Source organism: Marmota flaviventris, chromosome 1 (genome assembly GCF_047511675.1).
Source record: "Marmota flaviventris isolate mMarFla1 chromosome 1, mMarFla1.hap1, whole genome shotgun sequence".
NCBI classification, from domain to species: Eukaryota; Metazoa; Chordata; class Mammalia; order Rodentia; family Sciuridae; genus Marmota; species Marmota flaviventris.
The window spans coordinates 49383424-49402699 of record NC_092498.1 but is presented as its reverse complement, the minus strand read 5'-3'; the positions used below and the strand labels follow the sequence as shown (position 1 = coordinate 49402699).

The following is a 19276-nucleotide window of genomic DNA, read 5'->3' as shown; positions in this document are numbered from 1 at the left end:
GGAAGAAATAGGAAATTATATTTACCCATAACCTGAAACAATTAAAAAATAGAACCAAAACGTGGGGAAGCCAGGCACAGTGGCACATACTCAGGAGGCTAGCCTCAGCAACTTAATATAAAAATAAAAAGGGATAGGGATGTAGCTCAATCCCCAGTACCAGGAAAAAACAAATTGTGGAAAAATGATTTCACATAATAGTAAGACAATGAATAATAACAACAAGAACAGTTTCTGAGAGATGGGGAAAGTGAAGCAAGCCCTTTTTGTTTGTCCTTGCTTACCGCCAGGAGAGTTTCCAGCCCAAGATCCCCAAAAGAGGAACCTAGGTGGAGCCCAGTGGACTCCCTAACTGGGAGTCCTGGGAAACCAAGGCAGCCAGGTTTTTTCAGGTCAGAGTTCTGAAGAACACAGAGACAGAGAAGGAGGAGCTACAAGTATTTGCAAAGGGTACCTGGATTCTCCAGCTAAATATTAACCATGGCATGTGAGGAAACTATCCAAGTCTGACAAAGAGCCCCACAAAAGGATTACAAGAGGAAATCCCCAGTGCTAACACAGGGCCAGGAGTGGTTCCAGTTTGTGTCTCCAAGAGTAAATCACCTTCTTCTAATTTACAGGCATCAAACAGCGAACCTTTAAGCTGTTTCCCTCAGCGGTGGGAAAAAAATGAGCCCTAAAATGAACACTGCTCTTTTTCTCCTAAAGATGATTAAAACCAAGACTCAAGCAGATCAGACCATTTCCAAGTAACCTAACTATGTTCTTAAACAGAGGTCAAGAATGTTTAAGAGAATACAGAAATATCCAGCTAGTCATAAGTGAGAAATGATACAGAATATAAAAATAGTAAAAGAAAAACAGAGCATTAAAAGGATTATCACTATTGTGTATCATGCATTCAATTAAGAACATGTGTGGAAAACCTATAGCTTATTTTATACTTAATAGTCAAAGAATCAGCATTTTCTACCTAAAATGAAAACATGGACATATGCTTGCATAGATTCTCATAATTTCTATTCAAATCGTACTGGATGTGCTACCCAGTATACTGAGGAAAAATGAAACAAATTCATCTAGATTGGCAAGAAAGAAAAAAAAGCTTTCTATTTGCAAATGACATCAACATCTATGAAGAAAATGCTACAGAACCTGCAAAAAATTCTCTAATCAGTGAATTTAGAAGTTATTAGACCTCAGATAAATACGTAAATGTCAGTTTATTCCTATGTAGCAACTACTAACAATCAGAAATTGAAATTTTTAAAGAATATATATACAAGGGCAAAAAAAAAAGCTATAAAATATTTAGGAATCAACCTTAAGAAAGATGTGCAAACCTGTATACTGAAAAGTACATAGTATTGCTATTATAGCAAATTAAATAAAGGGAGAGAGATACTTGTATTCATGAGCCATAGACTCAATATTGTTAAGATGTTAATTCTTCCAGACTGATTAAAAGGCCCAATGATATTGCTATCAAAATCCTAGTAGGATTTAGTATAAGTTAACCTGATTTGAAAATTTATATGTGAATACAAGTGTTATTTAAAATAAGTATTGGAATGTTGATATGACCTGATTTCAAGAAACATAAAGCTATAATAATCATTAGATAGCATGCTACTGAGAGTCAAGAAATAGACTCATTACATATATGGTTTATTGATTTTCAATGAATATGCAAAGACAGCTTGAAAATGTACTTTTTCTTTTCAACGTATGGTGCTAAACTATTGGATATTTACATGAAAGTTATTTACCTCGGTCCATGGCAAAGTATGCAAAAAGTAACTCAAAATAATAGACCTAGAAAACATAGGAGAAAATCTCATCCTTGGGCCAAGCAAATATCCATAAATAAAACACCCAAATTGCGATTTATAAATGGAAAACTTTTTACCTTCATCAAAATTAAGATCTTTTGATCTTTCAAATACATTATTAAAGAATACAAAGTAAGTCATAGAATGAGAGGAAATATTTACATAATACATATTACACAAAGACTTTAATCCAGAACATAGATAGCTCTTAAATCTTGATTATAAGAAATGAATTAACCCAATTTAAAGAAAAATTTCACAGATATTTCATCAAAGACATATGATAGCAAAAAGGAATATGAAACACATAGCTAAAATTCAAAACAACTCTGAGCATAACAAATATTGGCACAGATGTGGAGAAACTGGAACTCTGAAACGCTAGCTATAGGAATGTCATAGTACAACCTACTTTGGTAACTAGTCCAGTGGATTGCTAGAACTTTAAACACCTATCACAGAACCTGGTCATTTCACTCCTAGGAATTTCCCCAAGAGAAATGAAAGCCTATGTCTACACAGAGACTTTGATATGAATTCTCAGTTCAGCATTATTCATAATAAACAAAGTATATAAACAAGCTAAATACCTATCAACAAGAAATGGATAAACAGTATGTTCCATGAATTGGAATACCACTCAGCAGTATAAGGGAATGAACTATAGAAACATACAACAGAATGCATTAATATTAAAATTATGCTGAGGGAGAGAAACCAGGCCCTAAGAAGTATAGTTTGGGGTCCAATATGGTCTTCTCTCCCAAAAAGCACATATTGTATATTTCTCCTTACATACAAATCAACCAAATAACAGAAAGTCAATCAGTGGTTTTCTGGGGCTGTGAGGAAATATTCAGGGGCCTGAAATCACTTTGCTTTCAGTGATGGTTTCACAAGGGGGTGTATGTGTGTGTGTATGTGTGTGTGTGTGTGTGTGCACATGCGCGCGCGCTCGTGCATGCATGTTCATATGTATGTGTGTATGAGTATCACAAAACTTAACCAAATTATGTACTTTAAATGTGTGCAGTTCATTGTATGACACACCTATAAATAAAGCTATTTCAAAAAATAGATGCAGTGCTGAGGAATGTGACTCAGTGGTAGAGCACCTGCCTAGTGTTGCAAAGCCCTGGTTTCATCCCCAACACTGAAGAAAAAAAAAGGAGGAGTAGGAGAAGGAAGGAGAGGGGGGAGGGGAGAGGAGGAGGGGGAGGAGGAGGAGGAGGAGAAAAAAAGGAAGGAAGGGAGGGAGGGAGGGACGGAGGAAGGAAGGAAGGAAAGAAGGAAGAAAAAAAAATAAATACTAAGGGCTTCTCTACTGCAGTGGGAAGTTAAGATAATATATAAAACTAAAAATCATGTAGTAAAAATATTAGTGTGCAATTTAGGGATGTCAACTTAAAGACTGAGATGTTTTCCTCTAGAAATGCACAAATTATTTAGGGTGTGTGGAGCAAATATAAAAGACTTCTATTTTTCATAATAAAAGTCTGTCAGAAGAAGTTTTCTCTTTAGATGACATGCATACATAAATTTAATAAAAATAAATAGTATAATTTTAAAATAAACAAGAAAATGATGGGCTGGGGTTGTGGCTCAGTGGCAGAGGGCTTGCCTATCATGTGTGAGACACGGGGTTCGATTCTCAGCACCACATATAAGTAAATGAATAAGATAAAAGCCCATCAACATCTAAAAATATATTTTTGAAAATTTAAAAAAATAAACAAGAATATGAGTAATCATAGGGCAGGTCTATGCAGTCTCATTTATCTGTGAGATTAATTTACCAAAGTTCGAATGAGGTTGACTTCAATTTACTCAGATTAGTTATTAAACATGACTGGATTTTATTTGGTAATTGAGTGTTTTCCACTTTGCCTTGCCATTACAGAGCTGAGAGAGTAGTAAAAACCCAAAATATTTATCCTGAAAAACAGAACAAAATGATTCCCTTTTTTTAAAATGTGTTTTGTGAAGATTAATTAAGCTTCTGTGTAGTTATTTTCTGTACTTTATTGATTCAGGATTACTTGTACTCTGTAAATGTGTTGAATTACTTACACATCATGGGCAGCTAATGCTAATTCAGAACATACCCAGTGGGACCTCAGAGTCCTGAAATGCTAAATGTAATCTGGGGATCAGTAACATTCCATTCATAAAATGTGTCACCCACAGGTTAGTGGAAATAAACAATAGGAAAGACAATGGATGGATTATGCAAATGCACTGAAAAGATTAAGCAGGGGGAGGGAACTACAAGAACCCAATTTGTGTTTTATTTCAACATGGATTACGGTTTATAGTATAGAAAATGATTAAAGCTACTTTGCTAATTTGCTAATGCTCTTAAAAAAAAAAAAAGCACCACAGCACAGAGAAAACTATTAAAATAAATTAGTTGTGGCTGTTTTTTTCCTAGGGGGGTGAATAAAGGGGTGAGTAGAAGCAAGGTTAAGGAAAATTTTAACAGTAAATATAATGATAAACAGTATTCTGAAGGAAAAAAAAGTTAAGTGACTAAATTTATATAGTATTAATTTGCATGTATCTGTGACTAGTGAAAGTTTTATGAACCTAAGACCTAATCCTGAGATAAATTCAATTACTGCTTTGTTTTAAAAGAAAGAGAGGAATCAGTCTTTTTCTTTAAAATCATGCATAAAACAAATTATACTTAAAACATGATTGGGAGGGAAACCTGTTTGAATTATAGTATGCAAAAATTTATTTCATTATTGCATCTGAGAAAACAAGTCCACCAAGTCCCTAAATAATGGAAAAGGACATGAAGATGAGTTTGCAGATTTCTAAGTCAGAGCAAGGTGGCAGCCTAAGGAAAGCCAGCTGCCTGTAGCCCTTGATCTTGAAGAGGGACATGGCAGTAGGAGGTGCTTTGCTGGACCTGGCTGAACAAGCAAAGAGCTGCAGATGGATGAAATAGCTCTGATACTCAGTAACTCTTTAAGTGGAAATTGACCTGAAGAAGGACTCCCTTGTCAAGAGCAATGAACCTATTAACACCTGGTGGCAACTGACATTAAAAGAAGTCCACTCCTTCTCCTAGCCATCTCTAACCCCGATTTCAGAACATCCTCATTACCTGCCCGCCCTCCAGTTGTTGCTATTTAGTTGGAATACATGGGACTAGAAATACGTGGGACAGATAACTGTGCTGACCGATGAAGTGCAGAGGGTTTGTGTGGTGTAGGGAGAAAGAAGAATTAGACACCATGGTAGCAAGGCAGAGTATCAGCAAAGGGGATGGGGAACTTGTGCAGATGTTTCCATCTCCAAACACACTAATTATGGGAAGAAACGGGAGAAATCATTTCATTTTCTCCTAGAGCTTTAATAATAACAAACCTTGAAACAAGAAATTATTAGGTAGTGCATATTAATTGTCTCTTTGTGAATGACCCTTGAGGCTGCTTTTAATTGAGTGTCCTCTTTGAATACATGCTTCATCAAAACTCAACTTTTTCATCACAGTTGATACCTTTATTATTTAAAGCTTTTAAATCATAGGGCTAGGTAAATTTTAGCAGTTAAAAAGTTTTCCTGGATGAGATGATGCTATTTTTAAGCTGTTTCTGTGTTTTTCTAATAATGGCAAGTAATGTAAGTGGGAATCATTTACCTCTTGGGTATTAAATGTTTGACTTTTTTGTTCCTTCTTTTGTCTTTAAAGATATTGCTTTCCCTTTGGACGACCTGAAGGTGCTCTAAAAGCTACACTCTCATTACTTGAAAGGGTATGTTTGAACATTACTTTGTAAAGTCTATTTGCATTCTGAATTTCTGTGTATATTGGTTATTGAACTAGGCATACAGTCTCATCCCTCATAGTCTACTACAAGAGTTTGTTGCATTTCCTGAATTTATTACCTTTTCTTACTACATTCAAGTTCTCCCGCTACCAGCTTCTCCCTCCTGGAAGACTTTCCACTGCCATCCTGTTTTTTTGATAATATCCATATTTCTTTTTTTTTTTAAGGTTTTTAAAAGATGGAAACAGTATCTTTATTTACTTTACTTATTTTTATGTGGTGCTGAGGGATCAAACCCAGGGCCTCACATGTGTGAGGCAAGTGCTCTACCACTGAGCTATAACCCCAGCCCATGATAATATCCATATTTCCACCTCTTTTTTTTTTCCTCTCATGAATTAATCTTCTCTTGTTTCAGTTAATTATGTCTGTTTTTCAAGGTCTTTTATTATCTCTTCAACTTTATTTGTACTTCTGCTTGCCACTGTCCTCAGTGACTAACACAGTATATCATTTAATATGTACAAACACATCACTCCCATCATTCGTTCCATTCAAAATACGTCTTGGAATTTATTTCACTTCAATTTATATGTTTCTTTAAATGAATTCACAAGTTGTAGAAAGTGTTTTGCCCTACAAGATAAATAGCAAATAAGAGTTTAAATTCATGCTAAAAATCAATTTTAAATGAAAGTATACACTTCTGTTTGTGTGGCAGTTGAGGTTTGAGGTATCTTTTTCATTCCTCTATAGATCTCATATGCTAGTTGGATGCTAATGGTTAAACATGTTGAGTAACATGGTCAGCTCCTTTTCAATATCAGAATTTAAAAGAATTTCTGGGTATCATCTATAGCTCATGATTCAGTTATCCTGGTCCTGATTTATCGACTGGTTCTTGTGTATTTTTCTGCCAAATTAACTTTAGAGATTTTCATTTTTTATTAGCAACTCCACTAAAAACAGAAAGGGAGGACATTGCTCAGATATTACAGCCCCATTACAGTGACTTAAGAACAAGGGATATGAGGACTAGAACTGAAGATTAAAATGAAATCTTCGGATTATGGACTGATTTCATTTATATACCCCTGTCTTATCCCTGATTGTTGAGCACTGTGTGATAGAAATATTATAATAAAATTATGGTGTGCTAGAATTTTTGTAATAAAAGTTGCATGTAACCCAAGCTTTTCAGAATATTCATTTCATTCGGTTCATTAAGATATATGCATAAACTGAAATCAATAAAGACTGCTTTACTTTTGGGAACTGCATCCCATCACGTTGTACCTAGGGCAGCCTCTCTGGATCCTGGTTTCCATGGCAGAGCTGCCCTCCTCCTCGCAGCAGGGAACAGTTAGTAATAGCAGAGATGCCCTCATGCCCTGCATTTGAGAGGTGACAGGATGAACAGTGACCTTTATTCCAGTTTTAGTCACAATCACACTTCCTGGTGAATTGAGAGAGAAATGTTAAGGACCATTTCTTTATTTTTTTTAATGTCTCTTACTGACAACTTAGAAAAATAAAATTAAATCTACATGTGTATCCTTAATACCTATGAAACCTGGGAAGAACACAGGAAGGAAGTATGAAAACAGAAGTTGGTGTCTCTTGCTTCACCAGAAAAGAGGATTCAAGTTTACCCCATTCCAAATTAAGTGCCCAGATCTCACAATATATGAAATATTGCCTAATTTAAGCCCTAGACTCACCTCTGTGGCAGTCATACATTGTAATTTCTAGTAGCTATTTCAGCTATTTAAAGTTTATTGTCATTGGAAGCCTAATGATAAAATTAATAATTCTTCCTAACAAAATTGATCTTAATGTTAAACTTTAGCAATAATCATATTTAATAGAGTGATGCATGTTTAATGTTTACATGTATTTTATTATGCACAACCAGATTTTTCTGGCTACAGAGAATCTAAAGTACAGTTCTAATTAAAGTGTCAGAATAGCATGAAGAAGAGTTGAATTTGATAAAGGAAGAAATTTTGAAAATGATAAAGTTTATTGTTTTCAAAAAAGGCAATCTTGCATAATAAAATGGTTATCAGACTCTTGGATGACTGAATAAATTAGAGTTGGCAATATCCTTAGTGATGAGGCTGATTTTAAAAAATGAATGAAATAATGATTAAATAGCTTTTTTTCATGTTCTTTCAATATTTCTTTCAAGACAGCACACTAATAAAATAATTAGAGCACTTACAAAAGCATCAACTTCTTTATATTTTGTCATATATTTTATCGTTTAAATATAAGCACAACAAGAAAAACTGTGCTCACTATATTGGAGTTTGACTAATCAAAAGTTATTTGAGCAGTTGCATCACTAAGAAAGTTTTAGAGAAAATGATCAACAAGTCATTATAAAAGTATTTACAGTATGACATTTTGAATTTTGGATATAATTGTATTTGCTCCTTGCCAATAAAATAAAAGGTTTTAAGGAAAACTCCAAAAACACATTTTTGGAACCCAACAGAGAATAATTAGTTATTTTGTTCAAAACTGCGGGAAGTTTCCATATAGTTTAGTCTTTGATACATTTCACTAAAACTTCTTTCCCCTTATTTTTATAGTTTGTGACAGTAATATTCAGTAGATCACAATCATTAAGGTTTAATTAGTGAAAGAAGTCCTTTTGATTTTTATAGAGATCGAGCAGTATGCCTATTCTTAGTGGAATTTCTCTTAATATTTTCAAATATATTGCTCAGAAGAGCTAGGGCATTTAAATTAGAGAAAGACAAGACAAACTTTGGTTATTATTTGTCCCAGGAACTGTAATCCTGACCTGAAACAGCTGCTCTAATGGTGTCTTGGGTCCCTTGAGGAAAAGTGACAGTCACACTGAATGGTGGCCTGGCCTATGGGAGGTTTGGATGTGAATAAATGAGGCTTAGACAGGAGGAACCAAGATCTGAGGATTAGGTTCCCAGTTGTGAAGTGCCGACCGGTTACTTACCCCCAAGTTACAGAGGACCCCTTCCCCCTCCCCAGGAATAGGCATGTCTAGGACAATTTGTGTCATTTAAGTATTTATTTTATGCAACATCTATCTTCTATCTGTCTCTCCCCCCCCCTCACCTCTTTCTTGGTAGGTTTTAATGAAAGATATTGCCACTCCCATACCAGCAGAAGAGGTGAAGAAAGTGGTCAGAAAATGCCTCGAGAAAGCTGCCTTGATCAATTACACTAGACTCACAGAATATGCCAAAATAGAAGGTCAGTGCAGTGAGCAATTGCCCAAGTGGCAGGGAGAGCCAACAATGCCTATTAACTGAGTTTTCTATGAGAAGTCTTTCCTTTCCTGAACTGTCCTGGACCATGGCAAAGGGAAATGTCTCATTAAAATCTCAGCTGGTGAACTGAAGAGCTTTTTCCTATTCATTGCTTTAATATGCCTCCTGGGACTCTGCTTGAATGAAAGACCCAGGATTCGTGCCTAAGTTGTCCTTTGTTCTTATTTTGAGTTTTCGAGAAACCAAAAGGTGTTTTCACGGGCTGTATTTTTTGACATTACTGTAAGTATGTCTAACATTTCAATGTTGGGCTGTGCACTCTTTCCTGATCAGTCTCAGTGTAGTATTATGTAATTTTATTTTCTATTCTGCAGTGTCACTCAGAGAAGGAAGAAACTTGTTGATTATTGTGAGGGCTGAAATAAACCAATAGAACTTCCTGCAGCTTTTAATTGCTTGTGATATATTGATGCATTTGAAAGATTAGATCTCTCAAGGGGACTGTGCATTTTTTTTCTCTTTCTTTGGGTTTTATTAATTTTAAACATATTTAAAATGTTCAGAGATAAACAGATTGGAATTTGTGACAAAATCGGCATCTATTCATTGATCCTTTGAAAGACTTATTTAAAAGAACGAAAAAAGACCTCTGATTCTTTACTCAAATTACCATAAAACTGACCTATGTAAATACATAGCATTACCTGAGGGAGAAAGAAGTTTGAAGTTAATATTAAATACTTATATCTGAAAATAAAAAGCAAGTCATCCTTTAGAAAAATTGTAGTAACAATGGAAATTTTTTCTTAGTGAATTATAAATTTATGAATTAGTTAATATTAGGATAGTATTATCAAAATTCAGGCAATGGAAAACATCTGATTATAATTGGTTGTGCTATCACTCCTTTTTTCTCTCTAAATCTGGTCAAGCTCTCTAACAAGCATGTGATAACCAACCTCCTGAGTGATTAACAAAAAAGCCATCTCATCACTATAGCAACCAATATTATATCACGAGAGTAACAACATGACACCTCCTTAGTTACCAGTTTAACATCATTAATTATGATATCATGTCGTGTTAAAGCAAAAGCAGTGAATATTAGATCATTTGCGGAAAGTGGAAGATAAACACATTGGTCTTCAGTTTTGAATACTCATTCAAATAATTTTCATGTTCAGGAGTATTAAGTGTTCTGAACAGAGATTCTATGAATTAACATAAAAATGGACATATTAAAACCTTTCAGATATGTTAAAGAGAAAAAAAAGTTTGTGCATACCTTCAATAAGCACAACATTATTTTGTATAAATGTCATCAACCTTATCCAAAACACTATGTGGTTTCTTTTGTTCTTCATTGTTAGATAACAATTTTTGACCATTACCCTATTCAAAAATACTGAAAAGATACACAATATATTTTTCTATGAACCCATGTATTTTATTATAGTCATGGAGCCAAGTTAAAATGAATAAAGAAACTTCTTTTACTTGTGCATGTAAAGATAACTCTGTATTAGTAAAAGCCTATGCTGGACCAAATGGAGAATGAGCAGAGACCACACCTGCCTCACCTCATATCTCCAGTCTAGCGTGAGAATATTCGAGAAAATTGATCCTAACAATCTACTCTGGTGGAACTACCAAGTAATCTCCTCTAAAAACAAAACAAACACACATATACAAAAAAAAAAAAAAAAAAAAAAACCCACAAACAAACAAAATGATGTGGGGCTGGGGTGTAGCTCAGTGGTAAGTGCTTGCCTGGTTTGTGATCTCCAGCACCACAAACACAAAAAAAAAATCTCTTGCTTGTTAGCTTTTTAATTATCTACGTTCTCCCTCCTTTTTTATCTTTATAAAATATGCTTTTGTTTTGTGTCTAGGAACAGGCCAAGAACAAAACAAATTTAAGTTGGAAATAGTAAGGAGAACTTACTTTTTCTTGTTTGACTGACCTTTTGTGTTACATGAGCAACATGACTAGGCTTTGCTTTTCTCCTAAATTCTCTTTTCTTATGTTTTAGGCCTGGCAGAAAAGGAAACAGGTAATTAATGTCTCTGCATGCGTGTGCCATTATTTTTAATGTGGTGTGATTTTTTTTGTTGTTGTCATTAAACTATTTTTTTGAAGAATACTGACATACAAAAAGCTGCATATACTTACTGTATACAGCTTGATAAATTTGAGATAAGTGTACAGCTATGAAACCATCATCAAAATCTATCCATTATTTCCAAAAGTTTCTTCCTATCCTCCCCATCATTATTACTATTATTTGTGATAAAAACACTTACCATGAGATCTACCCTCCTAGCAATTTTTAAGTGTAGAATATAGTTAACTGTAGGCATTCTGCTGTGCAGTAGGTCCATAGGGTTTACTCAGCTTGCACATCTGAAACTTGGAACCCCAGGATTAATATCTGCCCTATTTTCCCTTTTCCTAACCCCTAGCAATCAGTGTTCTACACTCCACTTAAATGGGTTCAACTAGTTTAGACTTCTCCTAAGTACAAGTATGATTGCACAAATGGTGCGTCTCTACACCGTGTACAACCAGAGAATTTAAATATTGTGCTCTGTTTGTATAACGATGAATTGAAATGCATTCTGCTGTCATGTACAACTAAGCAAAACAAATATAATCATAATAATAAAAAACAGATTTCTCATATATGGGGTTCTGCACTGTTTGTCTTTATGTATCTGCCTTATATACCAGAAGTGGGATCACTAAATCCTAGTGTACTTCTTTTTTTTTCCACCCCCAAGAACCATCATTCTGTTTTTCATACAGACTACGCCAGATCACATTCCCATCAACAGTTCCTAAGAATTCTTATTTCACCTTGTCCTCACCAACCCTTAGTGTGGTGGTAGGCAGTTTTTGGTTTTGATAATAGCTATTCTAACAGGAATGAGGTGATACCTGCCACATTCTGGTTTTGATTTCCATTTCCCTGAAGATCAGTTGTATTGAGCATTTTTCATATACCTGTTAACCATTTGTAAGTCTTTTGAGAGCTGTCTCTGTTCCTTTGCCCATATTAAATTGGTTGTTTTTTAATGATGTTGTTTGATTTGTGTTATTAAGTTGAATAAGTTCTTATGTATTCCAGGTATTAACCCCTCTGTTGGATATATAGTTTGCAAATATTTTCTTGCCTTCTGTAGTTTGCTTTTTTAATCTCATCATTTCCATTGCCTCTGATAGTCTGGTGTTTTGAGATTGATGAATAGCTCTCTATTATCAGAGATCATTTTGATTAGGATACTGAAAAGGCTTGAACTTTTTTAGAACTATTGCTGATGCTTTGTTGGGAAAACAGGCCTTTATCTCTGTAAAACGTTCGACAATATTTTTTTTTTTTTAATATTTATTTTTTAGTTCTCGGCTGACACAACATCTTTGTTTGTATGTGGTGCTGAGGATCGAACCCGGGCGTGATGAATTCAAAGCAAAGAACCTGTAACCATGTTAATGTTATGCATTGTGTTTAAAGCTTGGATACTCATCTTATTTGGAAGCAATTGCCAATATTTGAAGGGCTCTTAGAACTAGAAGAGAGTACCATCTTCCTTTATCACTCTTGAAAAATAACATGAAAATAAAAAGCATAAATTCTATTACATAAAAGCAAGCGGTTCTTAACTCTGAAAGTTGTTAATCAGAAATAAGCAGAGGTTATGAAATCCCTTTCTCAGGAAAATGCTTAGAAAGAGTTTTTCTCTACAAATTTTCTCTGAAATTTCAAAGATTGTATTACTTTGTTTCTTGTACCTCTTATTATAATTATAAATAATTTAACTTTATATCCATCCTATCTTCCTGCTCTTTAGCCCCTGTGGGCACAGTCCTTTCTGACTTGTTCCTAGTGCCCTAGCACTGGGATCCTATCACTGTACCTGGTGACACAGAGGAGGCTCTCAGAACTTTGGAAAGAGGCAAGATATTATTAGTTAGTTTCACTCAGAAACAAAGGAGGAAGAGACAAATAATGTACCTTTCTAGGCCTAGTTTCCTCATTTTGGTCTTATTTACATGCAGTGTTACAGACAAGTTGATTGGATTGTTTTTCACTGAAGTCTTCTGTTAACAACTCTCCCTTCCCCCTTTCCCTCCCTCCCTCTCTTATTCCCTCTCTCTGTCCCTCTTTCTCTCTCTCCCTCCTGCTCTCCCTCCTTCTCTCTCTCCCTCTCTTTTATTGAGGGAAGCTTTTAAAATCATTTTTATTATTTGACCCTAGAAAGTGACAGGAAGGAAAAAAAAAAAACAGATCCATCCCCTGGAAGGGGAAAATAAGAGACCTTAAAATGTTTGATAAGTGCTCTTTAGGGGAAAAAAATAGAATAAAAAAGATAAAGTTATTATCATCCCCACTTATGGCAACCCATTGCAATAGTAGCAGTCTCATGCTCTTTAACAAGCTTTTCAAAACATTTTATGATGTTAAACTCCACCACAATGTTATTATGAAAAATAAGTTTTTATTCTATTTTACAAAAAAAGTCCAGGTGTATCTGTGGCTTTCCCTCTGCTACAGGGTAAATAAGCCAGCCAACTGGGAATAGACTCAGGTGTCCCGATCCCTAATCTATGGGGTACGCTACTTCTCCTGACAAATAGGAAGGGGTCACAGTGGACCTCCATGAAGTATGGGCAGGGGTGCCCTGTAGAGTTGCCTTGCTCTATAAAATGGAGGTGGGAAGAGGAGAAGAGATGCCACATACTCAGCTGACCCTCAATGGAAGTTTTCCCTACACTCCTATTTGGCATCCATACCACTGCTCAACCATACAGGTCAGCAACTCTAAAGTACATTTATTAAAATGAAATGCTTATTTAGAACAGAGAAAAATTGGTGTGATCTCTGATTTCAATGAATGGAGGGGAAAGCTAATATCAATTGGAGAATGTTCTGAAGTAACAGGAGTTTCTAAGAAATGAATTTACCCTTCTTTAGTTGCATTTAGTAGCAGGTTAGGCCTACAGAGTTAACTAGTAGATGTGCTTGGAGAGTACTTTTAAAAGTAGGTAAAAATGGGAATATCAACTGCATGTCTAAGAGTTCAAAAGCTTGATGACTCTTTCAAATGGTAGTCTCTTTAGCACTTATGCTATCTAAAAAGAGCAAAATTCTGCCCAAGATGTGTTGTAATTTTGTCAATTTGACCGTCAGTGTCTCCAAGAGGTTTTCTGTTTACACTGTTCCATTAGTTTCTTAAGCAACTTTACAAAATGGAAATTTTACAGAAGAGATCACTGAGACTTCAGAAAAGACTAGTAACTTGGAGGAGGTCATGCCATTGTCACTGAAACTCTGCAGACTTGGGATTCACACCCTGTGTCTCAGACCCCAGAGCCCCATCATAGTCTTCCTGCTGCTGCTGCCACTCCAAGACTATCTGAATCAAAGTAATGACATCTTATATAAACACTCAGGCACATCCCAAAAGCCAAGGCTTAATATTTGTTAATATTTGAACTTTTTCCAAAACCAATAATGGTTATTTGGTAATAAGAGCAAACACTTCTGTGCCTGGCACTATTCTAAACTCTTTATATATATAAAGTTACAACAATCCTTTGCAAATGAAAATTATTGTTATTATTTTTTTCTTTTAAAGAAAAGTTATACAACTTGTCTACAGTCATATAGTTACCAAATGGGACATAAGAACTCACTGTTGATCTTTCTTCTTACCTTTCTCCATCTTTCTCCCTCCTGAAAAACTATAGTTAAATTTGTACTCAGTTAAAAATTGTTTTACTTTTTCTCATAGACCTTATGATGTCAGGTATTGAAAGGGATTAAAATTTAAAAATCCCCTCCCAACCCAGACAACACAACGTTCATTCACCTTACTTATTGTCCTATGATGTTAGCTACATGAGGGGAGGACATTTTGTGTTTCATAACTGCTATATCCACAGTGCTGAGACAAGTACACAGCACATATTTGGTACTCCATAAATATTTATCAAATATACAGATGAGTTTATGGCATAGACTATTATCAGGCTACTTACAGAAATAACATCTATAAGCTGGCAGGCTGCCTTGCAAAAGGTCATTTGAACCAGTCAGCGAATAATTAAAATATAGGGCAAAAACTAACCATTTAAAAAATAATAAGAACAGAAAAACAAACCCGAGTTTTATGCTGTTATTATAAGAGGGAGAAGCAGGGAGGCACTAACTTGGGTCCGAGAGGTAGATGTTCTGGATAGCAGTTGTATTTATGGTGCTGAGTATCTAACCTGCTTCCATTGTTTTATAATCTAGCATGCTGCTCAGTTGTGACTCAAATTCACTTCCATCCTTGGAAATTCTTCAGTTGTCCATTGGCAGCATGAATGTGCATAATAAAGAGATTCTAAAATTTGGTAATGGATTAAATAAAGCCTCTCTCTAGATGTCTTCTTTCCTTCTAGGGAATTGTTGGCACATTTCATGAGAACTGATAGTTTGTTTTGAGAACTGAAATTTCTAAAAAGCAATTCTTTTTTAATTTGGGAGCTATAAAATGCTATTTGTTTGAATTGTTTTTTATAGTAATAATTAAGAAATCTGATTTACATTTACAACTAGCTTTCTTCTTTGGTATAATTATGCTACTAACTATCCTACTTATATAGTAGTGAGATTATTTATAATCTAGAATTCAAAATGACACTGAAACTCTGTTTTATTTTGTTTTGTTTTAGATCATATACCTTGTTGATGTAAATTAGATTTTTAGTTTTTAATACCGGTGTTGAACCCAGGAGTGTTTAATCACTGAGCCACATCCCCAGCCCTTTTTATTTTTTATTTTGAGACAGAGTCTCACTAATTTACCTAGGGCCTCACTAAGTTGCTGAGGCTGGCTTTGAACTTGCAATTTTCCTGCCCCAGCCTCCTAAATTGCTGAGATTATAGGCTTGTGCCACCATACCCGGTAGTATTATTTTTCAAGAAACATCGATGTGTTCTTTAGTTCAAAGAATTTCTTGTAAACAAGAACAGCAATAATCCTCTCATAACAGTTCTACATTTTCCTGGAAACTCTGTATCATATTGTGACTTACAGTTGCTATTACTTTGAGCTGGCCTTGACATATCTTTCACATAGGCTTCTTGTGAATCTAGGAATGTGGAGGTGCCCTGAAGAAAAGGTGCTGTGGATAGAATAGATGAAGTCTTTGTATGGGGAGAATCTTTTTCGTCCCTCTGGTTGCCAGGTTCCCAAGTCCAAGCCCCAGTGAGCTCATTTTCAGAGTCTCAGTTGAATGGATGGGGAGGCTTCCCCAGAGGCATAGTGCTGACTTTGTTTGAAAAGAGAAGTTGCACTGTGGCAGTCCTTACGTCATTAGAATGTATGTGCCATCCAGGTAGCATTTTAATTTAGCACTGCATTGTCAGGCAATAGTGATAAATAATAAATAAATAAAAGCTTTCATGCTTGAGAACTTGTGTGCCTAGAAGCTGTGTGTGTAGACAAAACAATCCAGTTGATGAAAATGTCTGGTTAGCAGTGACTAATTTCTTGCTAATATTTCTTTTGTTGTTGTTGTTTTAACTATTTTTTTTAGTTGTCAATGGACCTTATTTATTTATATGCAGTGCTGAGAATTGAACCCAGTACCTCACACACGCTAGGCAAGCACTCTGCCACTGAGCCATAGCCCCAGTCCCTCTTGCTAATATTTCAAAGATAACAAAATAGTTTTCTCTCAAAGAAGTTTTATGTGTTTGCTTATGAATTTGTTTTAAATTGTTTGAGTATTATATGTCACCATGAACTATGGTTTCTAACATCTAAATGATAGACCCAAATTGTATAGTTCCCATAAACATGGACAACTCCTTCCAGAAAATACTTGGTATATTGAAGGAAATTGAATTCTCACCCAAAAGAAAGCAACAGGCTGTCAAAGAATTCCCACCCAATGTTTTTGATAGTGTGGTATGGACAATGGGACCTTGCTCGCAAAGTAAAATGACTATTTCCAAATCACCTGCTGATTAGGGACAGAAAAGTAGATACAAATTGACTTTAAGACAATGAAGACAATTACTGATTTTTTTTTTGTTGTTGTTCTTTAGCATATTTGAGAAAATCCTTTCAGTCAGAGTTTTTAGTTAGTAAATACTGCATATGTGTATTTATTATAAAAGCTCATTGAGCTATACCGATTTAAATTTCTGTGATCATCTGGATAAAAGACCAACTGAAATTTATTTTTGTATTATATATAAGATGTGGGTATTGTTCAAAAGGTCAGTGGAATATTTAAATTACCTAAGAAGATGAATTTTTTCTGATAGTCATAAGTTACTTTGATTCCATCATCTAATATGATATAATGGAAATGTTAATTTTAAACTACATTTAACAATATGGTTTTTTATCAATATATTGAATTGAATGTCTTTTATACTGCTCCCTGATGACATGATTGTTCTTTTTCTGTTTAACATACAGATAAGAAAATGTCGAGAACATAATCCCCTTTAAGTAGTACAAAAGTATTCACTTGGTCTTTTCCTCATCTGATCTGCAATGAATGAGGACTCCTACCATGTGTGTTTGCCTCAACATTTCTCCCTCTACTCACTAACCACACAGGAAAATAATCCCACACTATATAATTTGTGTTCACACTAATTAATTAGCTCATCACAATGTTGACAGATTAATTCCTATGCATCCAACGATGTTTGAGGGGAATAATAAGCAGGACTGCAAGGATTATTGACTAAAGGGGCGAATGAAGACATTATTTGCTCAGTCTGACAAGGCTAAAGCTCTGTGTGCACCCTCAGTTCATGTCATACAGGGGAAAGTCTGCTGGGAAGCATCCAGCTTCTCGGTGCATATTCAGGTAGTCAGCCAAGTGAAAAGTCAGGCGAGGACCTGAGAAGCACCCTTGCACACTGAAGGCACCATGATCAGGACCTCTGCACTCACCAATTACCCAAATGAAAGGACTAAAGGAAAGAAGAGGGCTCTGCCAACCTCACACAAACCAAGGAGATGCTTAAGGACAAGTGCCTCTCTCCTCTCCAGTGGGTTCTGAGATGCCTCCCTTAAACATCCTTCCTGCTTCATCTGAGTGTGATTCTAGGAAAGCAATAATATGTGTTACTCTGTTTAAAACTGCTGACAACCCTTCACACTGCCCTCTGCTTTAGGCTTTCCACCCCTTAAATTGGAATGAATCTCACCAGCACTGACTGATTTGTCATGCCTCTGCGGAGGTGTTCTGTGACCTCAACAATGACACTTTTCCTTGATCCACAGTTGCTGTCTATGAGTCATCCATCCTGTCCTTTCTTTTCTAACAGAATTCTATTTATTTTTAAAAATTATTTATCATCCAGTGTGAGTTGTAATAGATAAGGGTACCCCCAGTCACTGCTGGTCATGGATAATCCCATGGATAAAAATCAAAAACTTGAGTTATTCTTGAATGATGTCCTCTTTCGGGTCACACTGTCACAGGAACTTGATTTTAAGTTTTAATGACACAAATGTTAGGATGTTTGAGGAAGGACACCTCCTGAAGGTAGGCTTCAGCTTTCTGGCTGTTTCCCTACAAACATATCAGCCTCCACACCTACCCATGTCTCCTGTTCCCTGAATCTAGAGAGTGAGGTTTCTTCCTCTTCAAAACCAATGCAGTCTCCTGTGGTGTTGATCTCAATTCAACCTACTTCTTTCTGAAGATTTTACTTCATTATGCATCTCTTCTTTCTCCAGTGGCTGTGGTTCTTTTTTCTAGATTTTTCTTTTTCATCCATAACCATGGTATCACCCTAAAATATGCTTGCTTTGGGCTCTACACCATCTTCTAGCTACTATCCAAAGAGTAGTATGTACTCTCACCTTTATTTCACTCACTTGACTTCTCGTGTCACAGAAGCATGTCTTCCAATCTTGCTGATCTGCCTGGTGGGAGAGTCACGCAAGCCTAGAGGGTGACAGGGAGGGAGGGAAGCATTTAAGTTCTATTCCTACCTCTCCCTTGCATTGGCTTGAGACAAGCAGTGCCCCTTACCTCTTGCCATTAGAATTGGAAGCAGTAAGCCAGGTCACTAATACCTGAGAGTATATTAAGAGAGTGAGATGTCAATGAAAGCTAGAATGGGCTGAGTGAGTTTCCCTTCCTCTCCTCTGCAATTCAGACCCCAAGCCTAAAGGATTGCAGCCCAAAGAGACTGTTGACCGATGGCTCCTGCTTTGAATACAACAGATTAAAGGTGAATCCCTGTCTACTGGATTTGCCTAATGGATTGGTAAAAGAGGAAATAATCTGTACTTAGTTTTGTATTGCTTAGGGTTCCCAAACTCTCACCTCGGTCTCCCTGTAAGGGACATGGTCAAGCACCACCTGTCTTCTCTTTCTCAA

The 19276-nt window shown here is 35.8% G+C and overlaps 1 protein-coding gene across 3 annotated transcripts in view; it reads left to right on the top strand.

Annotated features, from left to right (window-relative positions):
• The window catches only part of Cadps2 (calcium dependent secretion activator 2), a 527786-nt gene that overhangs the window by 411018 nt on the left and 97492 nt on the right, over window positions 1-19276 (top strand). For all 3 annotated transcript variants that reach the window (XM_071612817.1, XM_071612816.1, XM_071612815.1), the window contains 2 exons: window positions 5533-5596; window positions 8731-8854. In XM_071612817.1, coding sequence (XP_071468918.1) covers window positions 5533-5596; window positions 8731-8854 — 188 coding nt within the window. The remainder of the gene's footprint in view (window positions 1-5532; window positions 5597-8730; window positions 8855-19276) is intronic.